The following is a 13738-nucleotide window of genomic DNA, read 5'->3' as shown; positions in this document are numbered from 1 at the left end:
GCCTCCCCCTCCTAGCCAAGAACCTTGGCTAAAATATCAGTTGTTTCTCAGTTCACATAGTTGGTGTGCTTGGATAACTATTGCAAAGCTGAAGTCTTGTGTGTAGATGGTTAAGAGGAGTTGAAAATACTGGGAAACATCTCAATAGATTACAATTAGATTTAACAAGTTTCTGAAGTATTGATCTTCTAATGTGCCAGGGTTTCTTTTTGATCTCAGTTCCCCCATCCCTCTACAAGTAACAAAGCAGAGGGTTTGAAACAATTGTAGATAATTATTTTGATTTTGTGTCATGAACTGGGACGGGAACATGGAAGAAATAATTGCCCTTCTGTGCATCTTAGGACTTAGAAATTTTATTCCTACTGTCTGTCTTTGAGAAAGGACATGCTTGTGATTCTCTGAAAGAGTGATCGCTAGCTAAATTTGGGTTGTTTTTCCATAGCTGAGATGATGGAAATTCATATCTTTGTGCCTTTTTGGCAGAGGCAAGTCAGAAGTGGGTTTAGATGAAACTGTATCTGCTTAGGAGTTGGCACTTTTGGACTTGGTCTTCTCTGTGCAGCTGCTGGTAGGAGGACGCAAAGGTGAGGACCTAAATGTACCTTTATGCCAAACTGCCAGGACTAAGCTGTTAAATCATTAAAATAGGGAGGTAATGAAAAAAGTATTCCTCCTGCAGGCAAATATTGCAAGTAAGAGCTTGTAAGTGCCTGTTTTGTGTTTTTTATTAAAAATTTGCCATAAATGCTCTCAGTTTTGCTTCAGTGGTACAAGTGTCTGACACTATAGTACTTGGTGAGATACTCCGCCTTTCTCATACTGTCACCAAAAATAAAATTCCTGTCATAATGTTTGCGTTTTTCTTGTGAAAAACAGGAAGAAATGCTCTGCTGGCTCTTACTTTTGTAATAAGTTCTACTTTTTTCCTTCTGTAGATGATAAAAAAGGTCCTTTACTTTTTGTTTCCCAACAGAAGCAAATGAATTATGCAGTCTTATCTCTACTAAATGTTGAACTTTCTTTAATTAAATAGTAAAAAGGAAATCTTGTGACTTTGGAGCAAGAAAAAAATGTTCTTGAGTGCTCAGATGTCCTTGCTGCCACAGTTAGTTTGACATTCTTGTGTTATCCATTCAAGACAGTCACGTACTTTTCCTGGAAAACATTGGAAGGGAAGCTAAAATTCGGGAAAGACTCATTCATAAAAATCATGTGGGAGTTCAGTCTTGATAAGCTGTGCAGAAGAGACATGCCATAATGTAGCTTATTAGGTTCTATTGAAAACAAAAAATTGTGGAAGGTTCTTATGGTAATGTGTAAAATAATCCTAGTGGTGCTATATTAAATGCACTCCTTGTGCACAGAAAAAAATATGGTAGAGCGCCTTAGTTTTCAAAGTCTTTGTGTATTCAGTACAGCAATGCATACTGTTTGGTGCCAAAAAGCCATTGCATGTTCCCTTGCTCTGCTTAACGCCAAGACTGACTATACCTCTCCTGCAAAGGTCATATGCCTGTGATTTAATAAAGGGGGTGGTTTTATGTTTGTGTTTTCTTGAGTTTTTTCATTACAGCAGAATGGCAGAAAAGAATTATTCCTCTTACTCTTATTTTGCTATCATAAATATTTTCCTTTTACTTTGAGTGCTTTTGATATGTTTCAGGACTTTGTCCCATTGTACCAGGACTTTGAAAATTTCTACAACAGAAACCTCTACATGCGCATTCGGGACAGCTGGAACCGTCCGATCTGTAGCGTGCCAGGGGCCAAGGTGGACATGATGGAGAGAGTTTCCCATGACTATAACTGGACATTCACGTGAGTCAAAATGCTTGCAAGACCTGTCTTGAAGTATAGGGTCTTTAAGAGCAAGTTACAGGCTGTGAGGTTAAAAGAGCAGTGAGTTATGAGCTTTATTATGAAAGTTTGAGCTTTCTAGCAGCTTGAATCCATGAATTTTGCTCTTTTGAAATGCATTTAGCCACCAAGGTGATGATTTGTATATAATCTTTTGACTACTTTACAGTATTAACATTTCCTGGACATACACTTGTAATAAAATTAATGCCTTTGTGCATGATGACAAGAACCTGGGGTGGATACTTTGGATTGCTCTGCTGGTTGTGACTTTATGTTGATTTAGAGGAAGTTCTGCCACTTGAAGTAAATGCTACTGCCTGAACTGAATTTAACATGATTGTTTTGAGTTATAACTGAAGTAGTCTGTAGAAACAAAAAGAAATACAATAAAGGATTTTTACAAATTGGAAATGACGTATCACAGGTTTGATGTGAAGAGGTTTGCAGCACAGTACTTGGTAAAACTAGTTATGTCTCTTCTTGGCTTTCAAGGGCAAAAGAATTAAAATTTATTTTTTTCTGCTAAACTTCTTCCTTGTTCTCCTTGTCACGTATTGTTATTACAGAAGTGCCAGATGTGTTTCCTTTCTGTGGTTAGAGGATATCCCGCTTGAGGGGCTGCCAAGTTAATTGATTGAGAGATGTTATTTTGTAATTGAAAGAAAAGTTGTATGTTTCTGAGATGGAGGGAGAAATATGTCAGAGCAGCAGATGGTTTGAGAAGCCTCAAGCAATTTTATGTGTGATAGCAAATTCACCTGTAAGTGTAAACTGTTCTGGGAATTAATTTGAGATTGTAAGAGAGGGAGAGAATCTTTATTTCATTACTCCCTCTCATCATCAAACTGCAACCATCAGTGAAAAAGAAATGATTCTATTGAGTTTTAACATTTCATTATATAGTCTAGGAAAGTGAGATAATAATCTTCTGGTGTAGATAATTTTTAAAATTTTGGGTCTCCTAACTTGTGCTGTTTTTAAAACACAGATACACAGGGAGAGTGATAAAAGACATCATAAATATGGGTTCCTACAACTACCTTGGGTTTGCACAGAAGACTGGGGCTTGCCAAGAAGCAGCTGCTAAAGTTCTGTCCCAGTATGGAGCTGGAGTGTGTAGCACTAGGCAGGAGATGGGTAAGTTGGAGGATGATAGTATGTTCCCTGAATGTGTATTTCAAAGTCTGTATCTGATTCCTGGTCTTTGAAACATTAATTGTTTCAGCATTGAACTTTAGTCTAACTGATAAAGCAGCTTTTACTTCAGTGAAGACAAATTGACTTCCTGGATTTAGTTTACATTGCGCAGCATTTGTCTTACTTATGTTTTCATGTATGGGGTTTTTTCAGTGCTCCCTTTTGGGCCTTTAAATAAAGCACAGCTTGGTTGGTGGGAATTCTCCTTGTAGAATTTAGCAATAGTGAAAGCTTCTTGCTCTGATTTTCCCATTTGTTTTATGTGCAGGAAACTTGGACAAGCATGAGGAGCTGGAAAAGCTAGTTGCCAGGTTCCTAGGTGTGGAATCTGCAATGGCATATGGAATGGGATTTGCAACCAACTCTATGAACATTCCTGCTTTAGTTGGCAAGGTATGGCTTAAGTCATGGACAAAAGCTCACCTAACAAAGATTCTAGTGGTTGATTTTTCTAAAGCTACTTACTTGCTTTTGTTTTTCCTCAGTGGCAGCCCCTGCAGATATTCTCTATGGAAACTGTAGGTCACAGTATGCATCTCTAACCATTGCAAAAACCTCTTTGGGAAACAGCATCTATGGGACAAGTAGCAGCCCAGAACTTTTTCTCTGGGAGAAAGCCTAGCATGTTAAGGCTTACTTCCTCAGGCTATTCCTTGGTGTGTGAAATAGTGGCTGTTTAACAGACTGATTGGCTGAACGTGTTTTGGTGCTTTTGAGACCCTAAGAACCGACTGTGTCAGCTACACAGATAAGCTGAATTGCATGTTGGTACACAGAAAAAGTATTATCCTTGAGTGACAGCTCAAAAATCCTTCCTTTGAAGAAGAAGAATGATATTTGAGGGAAATAAGGTGAACTGTTATGACTCATGATATTTACTGTGTGCCCCATAAAACAGTAGACAATTAGTCTGAGTGTCCAGTATCTCCAACTATGCTATTTTAGTTATTGGAAAATGAAATAAAAGTGAAATTTTTCTTTGCCTCTTCTGATGCAAAATGCATGTTCTCTTATCTCCTCCATAGAGTAAAATACTGCAAGTACTGCATCAGGTTTTTTTTTTTTTTGAAAATGATTCACTATCACCCTAATACTGCTAGTCTATTGGAATTCTTTGTCCTTGTGTAGTGAATTATTTTTTCTTTTATTTAATTATTTTTTTTCCCTTCCTGAGATTACTTCATAAATCTTCCACTTGCAGTATCTACAGATCACAAATTTGCTGCCTTGTTCTTCCTGGCAACTTTTCTTCCTGGTAATTCTCCTTCGGATTAGCTGCAGTGTCTTCCTGCATGCTTTTTTTTTTTTTTTTTAATTTTTTGTAAGAAGTAGTGCTGTCTACATAATGTGTCTTTTCTTTTGGTCTGTTAAGTTTTAAATATCAAATGCTTTGCATAATAAAAAAAACCAATTTTTGAGTCTGATGCTAGAGAGAAATTCAGTGCTTCAAATCTAGTCTTTCTGGAGTCAAATACTTCTGCAGTGCTACGAACCTGAGCAACGTATGTTACTTCTGACGTATCTTTTACCTGCATTTTTTGGCTCTTTGTCTTTCCACATCTTTCCAGCTTTATGTTCAACAGAAAAATGATTCATGATTTCTCTGAGACCTTTCAGATTCAGTACACACTATCAAATATATTTAAGTAGATTGCTGGTTGTTGTCACTACGAATTACTCATTTCTGCAAACTTACTCAATCTTTTTTTCTATGTGGAGCCCACTGTGTATCTTCAGTACCTCATGAGAATACTCTTGAGACAGCTTACTCAGACCCTGAGTTTTCACCTTTGAACTTCAACAGGTTTTACAACCACTGAGAGAATCTGAACAGTAAATTTCAAGGTGTATAACATGCCTGTTTTTATGCAGCTCACTTTACTAAGCCAACTCTTGTCATAAATGGGTACAGCAGTCTGTACTGGGTTAGTCATGAGGATACTTGGTTTCTTGTACACTTGAAATAAAGTCGTAAGAAGCTTTTGCCTCATAACAATACAAGTGCTCTCATACTCAGGTGAATACTCCAAACAAAAATTGCACTCTAGTGAAGAAAAGAGTTCTTGTCAAATAAACCATTTTGCAGTTCAGAATGTTCACTAAATGTTGGGGGTTTTTTGCTGCCTGAAGTTGCTTCTCACTGCACATTTGATTTCTTCTTTGTCTGCAAATAAAGACACATAAATCCTGAATTTTGGCACCACCCAGTACACAATTAATTGTGTGTGCGCAACCTGTTTGGCAGTGCTTTGACAGTCCTCAGTAAAGCTCAGAGATTCTCATGCTTGATTAAACGCTTGGACTTTTTTTTTAATGACTGTTTGTGTCTTTTTGCATGTCCTACTTATGTTTTCAGCTGCAAAGCTGCTTGGAATACAAGATACCTTCGAAGTTAATGGTATCTGGGCTCCTGTATTACTACTTAATTAGCTGAAACCAAGCTACGGAATATAATTGCTCACATATACTGGATCACCTGTTCTTTTTCTGCTCTGTGGAATCCTGAAGCACTTTATGTTCCTACTGAATTCTCTTTTAATAGCAACGTATACAGTCTGACTCTCCTAGATCCATCTCTGTGCAATAATTTGGTCAGGGTTAGTCATCAAAAGGAATTCAAAAGCTTCATCATTATTTAGTTGATCTTTATTCACTATGCCTTGTTAACAGCAGCCTCTACTAAGCCAATGCTGAAAATAGGCATAGTTGGTGTAGACTGAAAGTTGTGTTCAGCATTGTTAAAGCATCACTAAAAGCAGGTCTTTCTGCACCTGGCGATTTTCAGCAGTTGAGACCTTCTGTTCACAGTAAATTGTCGCTGCCAAGTATGCTGATTTTAGACCACAGATAATGTGAAATTTGAGGGTTACTTAGTCAGAAGTTGTTAGATCATTTGAGGCTAAGCTAGGCTCTCAAATTTGCCCGGTTTGGATTAAGTATCATAAATGTAGTTAGTATAACTAGGTAATGACACCATTCTGTACTGCCTCTAGCACAGAGCTTTTTGTATAGTTCTGGATTGAGAGAAACTAGACAATTGAGTTAGAACACTGCTTGAAGGAAATTTTTTTAGTTGTAAGAAAGCAAATTAATTTCCATATATAGATGAGTAGTAAAATTAAGTGCTCAGGACCGAATTACACAATCCATGTATGTAGTGTTCTGTAATGAAATGTGGCATTCTCTCCCATTGGCCTTGCAGGATGTGGTGGTAAGCCTGATCTTCACTGACGAATCTTTCTAGGGCCCAAGTCGTGTTATCTCCAGTTATCGTTAGCCTTGTCCTGGATGCTTTCTCAAATGTAAATTTGCTGATAAATGCAACTGAAGTCTTATCATTGTAGTAGCATCACCTAGTTTTACATATAATCGTCAATGATTGTATGTAGTCACTGGCTGTACTGTGCCAGTGGCTTATGTGATCCGTTGCCCTCTCTCTGGTGGCAGACAGTACTGGACTAGTTACTACTTCTTCAGTTTCAAATCAACTTGTTTCTAATTGAATTTCCTGATAGCAGAGGGTGAAAAGAGATTGCTGCTGCTCATCAATTTCTTAAGTCTACTTTCTCCACCAAAAGCTCATCCTTTTTTTTATGGAAAAGCTTCTTCTAGGCACGTAATCTCTCTTTTTTTTTTTTTTTTAAATCTATCACTTTTCCTGCTTTCTACCATTTACGTACTGGATTATTATATTCACATTTTTTGATACAGTAGTGTTTAACAGCAAAGCCCTCTGACATATACATGCTCTCTCTGGTATAGTAGTTCCAAAGAGCAAACACTACTTGGAAATTTCCATACTTCATTTGCCAAAGTCTATGAAGCATGTAATGTGAATGTTTGTAGCAGCAGTATGAACACTGCTGCATTTGCTGCAGTTTCTGGGGAAAACCAGTCTCAAGCTTTCTCAGAATGTAGAATGTTTCTAGGTGCATCATAGTTCTAGTACTGCGTTTCTGGTTCTGGAGAAAGTACTCCTGTTGTCTGTGACACTCCTTGTATATCTATAGGCAATGTTTTTCACAGTCCTTTCTAGGAATTCCCATTGCAGAGAAGAAATCCTCTTGATTGTTCCCTCCATCAGTTGATATTAGAAAAGCATGGAATGGGCATGTTTCAGTGTTAGATCATCCGCATCTCCTTTTTAGATTTTTAACTGAGCAAAGACACTTCTAAAGTTGCAGTACATTTGCATAGTAATTGGAGTGGGCCAAGGTTATTTAGAAATATTGTTGCTCCCTTATATATTAATCCCCCAATATACATGCATTCCTGTAGTCCACAGTGATAATGCTCTGACTGAATGTTCAGCATATCAGTTATTGACCTGTAAACATCACTGCTCTCAAAACATACATATCCTGTTTTAATGTTTATCCAAGGATTTATCTTCTGGGGTTTTTTGAAAAAGCAGATTAATTCAGTATCATGTTTAATGTCTTCAGAGAAGTTCTCCATTTCACCATGCAATTGTTTTCCACTTTCTGTCTCTTGTATATTAGCTCCATCTAGACGTGTTTAGTCAGTGATTGCCTCCTAGTGAAAGTAATAGTGCAACTTTGATAAGGCCTTTAACCTCGGTCTTTGGTGTCCTGTCTCTTAGTAGCACTGTCGACTTGTTGAGTGAACTGTGGCAAGCTGCTCTGCTCCCTGTTTTACCTGACTGCATGGTAGGATGAGTACTCATCAACAGCATTCAGGCAGATTCAGCTGCAGGACTTACAGGAATGGTTCTTTCAGTTAAGAGCAATTGTGTATTTTTGTTTGTTGTGCTAAGGCTGCAAACTGGATCTTAGCAAGTCTTGCCTGGACTAGCTGCATTTATGTTAGAATTTTTTTATTAAATGATCTTGAAGCACTTCAGAGCTGAGGAGTGTTACATGCTTGGCTGCGAAACATAACCTTTTCATTGTCTTCCCCTTTCCCCTTCTAATTCAGGGCTGTCTGATTCTGAGTGATGAACTGAATCATGCATCACTAGTGCTTGGAGCAAGACTGTCAGGAGCAACTATTCGAATCTTTAAGCACAACAGTAAGTATCTGGACTCTGCCTTTCTGCAGATGCTATAGATCAGATACAATATTTTCTGTCTTCTAATAGCTGGAAATCCAATTTCATGCAAGGAAATCAATTACTAGTTACGTAAAAGGTCAGAAGACTGCTGCTACTGAAAGTTGAATCATCCTGAATCAGATTTTTTTGATATGTTCAGTCCCAACTAATAACACTTATCCTGAAGCTGTTCTGGTCTACATCTTCTGCATATGGAGAAGAACATGGCAAGTCTAGGGGCACTGGTGTTTTAACATGGTTTCTTGTTCTGCCATGCTTGGGTAGTTCAGCATGGTTAGACTATTCTAACACTGTGTCACATAATAATGCAATCTTATAGTGGTCTAGGTTAAAATTTGAGGGACAAGAAAGTTTAATTTTAGAGCTAAATGCGTACGTGCTCTTACAGTAACAAAAGCTTTTGACTGCAGATGTCCTAGCTAAACTAGACAGTCATGAGTTGGCACAATGTAGTACTAAAAGAATTTTTGGGACATGAAGCATAGATTAAGTTCAATGAATTACTTGCTTTAAGTATTTAAGTATTTGTTTCCAAAATACACAGATTTTGAAATTTCCTAGTTTCATCTTCCTCCAGTGGAGGTATTTATAGTAACTTTCAGGCTAAAACTACCTAGGATTTCCTTCTCTTATCCTTGATGAAAGAGGCATGTGGTTGTTCTTGATTAGTAAGAACAACCTACATTCTTCAGGTACTCCTAATACTCTTCATAGTGTCAGTCTCTGAGATCATGATGACTCTTGCTCTCTTTGAAGAGTGTGGTGGTAACAGCAAAACTTGGGTGACTGCAATTGTCTTTCTTTCTTTCTTTCTTTGTCCTACTTGATAGTGTGGATTCTCTCTGCTGTGCTTACTGTTTCTTTTATGTTTGCTCTTTCTTGTTTTCTGTCATTTGAATAATTTGTTTTACGAAAAAGTAGAGCTTATTGTAACATTCATTTTTTCTTTTTAATTCTTCATAAATTTTGGTTGCTGGGCAGGATCACAAAAGCTTTGCATTCAGCTTCTGCATTTGTATGGACATACTTCTGAACGTTGCATCCAGTTGCAGAATTTTGAAACAACATTGGTGACAAACATAGTTCTGGCTATGGGGAGGAGGACTTAGAAACTTCTGTGATGAAAAATAGATGATTTGTGGGAATGGGCTACAAACTAGTCCTGGTGAAATCGGGGGATATTCTAGAAACATTCTAGATGGTGGGTTTCTGTGGAAGAGAATATAATGGCAGATTAGAATCAAGGCAAAATGCATACAATGGTCTTGGCCTGTCAAGATGATATTCAGTTCATATTTCTGTATGTGTTCTCAGTCCTACTCTTGTTATACTCTATGCTGCCTTTTTAATGCCATTTTCTTGAGATGCTTATGGCTTCATTCATATTCAGTTGGAAGGGGGAAATGACAAATTCCCCTGAAATTCCTTATTCAGTGATTTTTTTTTCTGCCTTATTCTGTAGTTTGTCCTTTTTATTAAGCTCAGACTCATCTTCCCCTCCTTCCTGAAAGATCAGAGTAGAAGTTTATTTTCCATTGTTCTCCCTAACTGCACTAAACTTGTCTTTCCTTCATGGAGACACCTGTTGGAGACACTGTTGATTTCTTCATCGTTAACCTTCTGAATGTTAGCTGTCTTTTAACAATCCATTAACTAACCTAATTTGCTGTTTAGTTTTTAGTCTAGATCTAGTTCACAAACTCCTCTTACTGCTACAACTGCCCTAGTCTACCAATTCTCTTTCCATGATTAATTTGTGCTCTTTTTCATGCCCTAGAGTTTGTATCTGTCTCTTGCTCAGCACTTGGCTTTTATGCTTTGATTAATCCCATCTTCACTCCTTTCCTCGGAGGTTTTTTCAGGACTGATTCCACATGTATGTATTTGTTCACTTTCATTAGGTCTCTTAGGATCACATCAAATGTTTGTAACCAAAGCTTGTAAGGTTTCAGAATATGTTTGTATTACAGTTTCATCCGTCTAGTTGCTAATATGCTGAACATTGTCCTCTTTCCTACACTGGTGCTTCTCTTTTTTTCCCTTTTCTCCTTTGGTTTAGAGGCTTCTAAACCACTTTCCCACTTCCAATATCTTTAATTTTAAACAAAGAAATAAAAAAGTACACTTGCCCTGCTTCTTTTCCTGCACTTTGGTCTATCTTCTACTTATCTTTAATTGATTATCCTTGAACTTGTGTTCTAGCTCTATTCTGTTGTTCTATTCTGAATTATTTCTGTTCACAAAGACATTTTTACTACCTAAATTGCCTTCTCTTTTCATCAGAATGAGATACCTTCCTTTTTTTATTCCCCCCCCTCCCACTTTCTTTGTTTGTGCGTAGTGCTCTAACTTGTTCTTTTAGTTTAGAATGACGAAATTCTTCCTTGGAGTTAATACAGTCATCTATTCCCTTCAATCTCATCCATGGGCCTATAGGTAGATGAAGCCTGTGCTTATTGACTTGTATATGGTCTGTACTCCATGCTGGAGCAGTTTGTGCCTTTCTGGAGTATTGCTGTCTTTAGTCATGTCAAAGTTCAAGCTAGTAGCTGTTTTGGTACCATTTAACAGTAATTTCTGGTGCAGATATGCAAAGCCTGGAGAAGCTGCTCAAAGATGCTATTGTGCATGGGCAACCTCGTACACGGAGGCCCTGGAAAAAAATTCTTATCTTGGTGGAAGGAATATACAGGTACAAACTATTCTTTATATTCCTAAGACCCTCCACATAAGATCTAAATGCTTAGTATTTGGGTTTCTTTGCCAAATCAAACTATGAATATTGTCACTTCATAGTTATTTCATTAGTCTCATCTGTGGATTGATTACACTGTATATGTCTCACGTCCTGGGCTTTCTGTTGCTAGAACTGTAGCTGCACCTGGTGGTATCACAATGCTTCCCACATCCTGATTAGATAGTAGAAACTAATCAAAAGTGATTATTTATATCAGAGCTGAGGTCTTAAGTTGCTTGTCCATTCCATTCTTTCTGTGCTCACTAGATTATGCTAGTTGGAATGGAATTGCACAAATTTGATGTTTTTGCTAAGAGTGAGTAGGAGCAATAGGCATAACTGTGTTAGGTATTTAAATCCTAATGACTTTCAGTGCAAACTGTGGTGTTTTGGAGTGTTACTAATGAAAGCCTAGTCAGTTTTTAGAAACATCAGGTAAGTAGATATCAAATCCGAATACTGACATTAGGGTGGAAGTAAAACTGAGATAATTTTATAAATTAATTATCACTGAACACATTTCTGTGCCCTAACTTTCTGTTACTGCTGTTGTTTAGTCTGTGTGTCAGCATCCCAGAGATGCTGAACAGGTAGAAAGCAGAGATCTGGGCCCCAGGTGCAAGGAGGAGAGGTGCATCTCTGAAGACTGTGATGGGTCTACCAAATTTTGACTGTTTGTAATTACTGAAAGAGTGAAGAAATGAAAACTTAGTGACTTTAGGCTCTATAAGGTGGTCCCAACTATTAAATCAACTTATACTGAATTTCTGTTTCTCAACAGCATGGAGGGATCCATAGTCCGTTTGCCTGAAGTGATTGCCCTTAAGAAGAAGTACAAATCCTATCTGTACCTTGATGAAGCTCATAGTATAGGTGCCCTGGGTCCTGGTGGCCGGGGTGTAGTGGAATATTTTGGACTCAATCCTGAAGATGTGGATGTTATGATGGGAACATTCACCAAAAGCTTTGGAGCTGCAGGAGGATACATTGGGGGCAAGAAGGTAAAAAGCTGGGAATCTCATGGCTGGTAGTGAAGTCCATTTCAGGCAGGTGGTGGAATTCTTCATTAAACATTTCAAATTTAATCTATTCCTCAAATACCCTGATGTCCATTTGTTTCATAATTTTACATGCTGTCTAATACTGTGAAAGCCAGCAGTGCAGAAGAGTCTTATCTAGTAAAATACCTCATATCATGTAGTTCGCACATGGTCAGTGGTGATCTGAGTTTGCAGAATGTACAGTAGTGATGTAATATCTTTCTAGGAAGGGCTAGGAGCCGGGAAGCAGGGATTTCTTGATGTTACTTTTAATGAGACTTGAAGGAAAAATGCCAAAAGCTTAAGTTTTTCAGCCTGTTTGGAGGAAAAATCCTCTTAGGTTAGTCTGGTAGAATTGATTTCCCATGGGTGCAAACAGTTTGCTTTCTGAAAAGATACTTTTTCCCTTTTTCTTTTTTGTCTGGTTGATGTTTTGGGTTTTGTTTGTTTTGGCATTTTGTTTGTTTGAGGTTTTGGGGTGTTTTTTTGGCTACTGTCTCTTTCTATTGGAAAGTACAGCTAGAAAGTGTTTCATTTTCTTTATATTCATGCTGTTCTAATAAACATTTGTGAAACTCACCCTAGGCACAGATCAAGTAATGCAAACATAATGCAAACCCTTGTTGCAATCCACTGCTGATGGTGTTAGCTAAACACGTCTGCCATAGACATTTGTCTCTGATCAACACAAGTTCTTGCCCTGTGACATTATTATGAGTTGTAATGTCCCTGCTGTTTCTTGTACTGTAAAATTAATCCTTGAGATACTTGTTCTCTTACAGGGCATTCTGAGAGAGGTTTTTTTGTGGTGCCCTGTTTTATTGTGATTAAAGATATGACAGAAACATTTTTCTGAGTGCTGGGAAGTCTATGTCTGATGCCTCTTGTATTTTGCTAGGAACTGATCAATTACCTCAGGACATACTCTCACAGTGCTGCATATGCAACATCAATGTCACCTCCTGTTGTGGAGCAAATCATCACCTCTGTGAAGTGCATTATGGGTGAAGATGGTACAACTATTGGTGAGTCTTTCTAGCCTTAAGCATGTAGAAGGGGGAAGCCAAAAAGAGCCTCCATCACTTTGAAAGATAACGCATTCAGTGGATGCTTTCATAATTATCTATTAGTAATTCTACAGTTGGAATTTCTGGGTCAATAAATCAGTTTACAATTCTGCTTGGCAGATCAGCCTAATAACAGCATAAAGAGTTTTCAGCTAGAGGTAAGTCATCTTAGTCTTGCCTAAGGCACACTACTTTCTTGTACTGATTTTTGTTCTCTGTCAAGCTATTCTAGTTACCTTCTTTTTCTTTCCATTGTCTGTCCTTTGTTATTTGCCCCACTTTAAACATTGCTTTCAGAGTATTTTGCTGTTGTATGTTTTTCAGTTGTGTTCTGGTTTATTGCGGGGACAGTGCTTTCAATTTTCAGCTCTAGTATAATTTGATATTTGCATCTCAGTTAAAATAAATGTGGAAATGTTTCTGAAATCCCTTTTTACTTGGAGAGCTGGAGGCATTTTTCAAAATCAGTGAACTTAATTGACTAGGAGAAGAAATTCAGCTTATTTGTCTTTATTGTCTTAGTTTTCCTGTTTCATTATAGAAGTAAAAAAGGGGAAATTTGTACTACTCCCTGGGCATTCTAAGTCATAAAAACAGATTCTTGTGTCTTATTTGTCTGTGGGTAGCAGCTTCTTCCTTCAATTGCAGCATGAAGTTCTTTAAGCTGCCTTGAAACTGAAATGGTACAGTTTGCATGTAGGTTACTTTTCTCTTTTCACAGGTAATTAAAAAGTTGTGACCAGCTCACAGAGAATGCCAA

The 13738-nt window shown here is 37.7% G+C and overlaps 1 protein-coding gene across 2 annotated transcripts in view; it reads left to right on the top strand.

The window, feature by feature from the left end:
* The window catches only part of SPTLC2 (serine palmitoyltransferase long chain base subunit 2), a 77098-nt gene that overhangs the window by 16429 nt on the left and 46931 nt on the right, over positions 1–13738 (top strand). For both annotated transcript variants that reach the window (XM_066188581.1, XM_066188582.1), the window contains exons 3-9: positions 1667–1821; positions 2852–3000; positions 3329–3453; positions 7999–8092; positions 10721–10826; positions 11653–11872; positions 12810–12936. In XM_066188581.1, coding sequence (XP_066044678.1) covers positions 1667–1821; positions 2852–3000; positions 3329–3453; positions 7999–8092; positions 10721–10826; positions 11653–11872; positions 12810–12936 — 976 coding nt within the window. The remainder of the gene's footprint in view (positions 1–1666; positions 1822–2851; positions 3001–3328; positions 3454–7998; positions 8093–10720; positions 10827–11652; positions 11873–12809; positions 12937–13738) is intronic.

The sequence above is a fragment of the Chamaea fasciata genome, unplaced genomic scaffold, assembly GCF_029207755.1.
Source record: "Chamaea fasciata isolate MVZ Bird 193981 ecotype frontalis unplaced genomic scaffold, bChaFas1.0.hap1 SCAF_7, whole genome shotgun sequence".
In the NCBI taxonomy this organism is placed as follows: domain Eukaryota; kingdom Metazoa; phylum Chordata; class Aves; order Passeriformes; family Sylviidae; genus Chamaea; species Chamaea fasciata.
The sequence above is the reverse complement of the archived record's forward strand: the minus strand, read 5'-3'. Positions and strand labels throughout refer to the sequence as shown.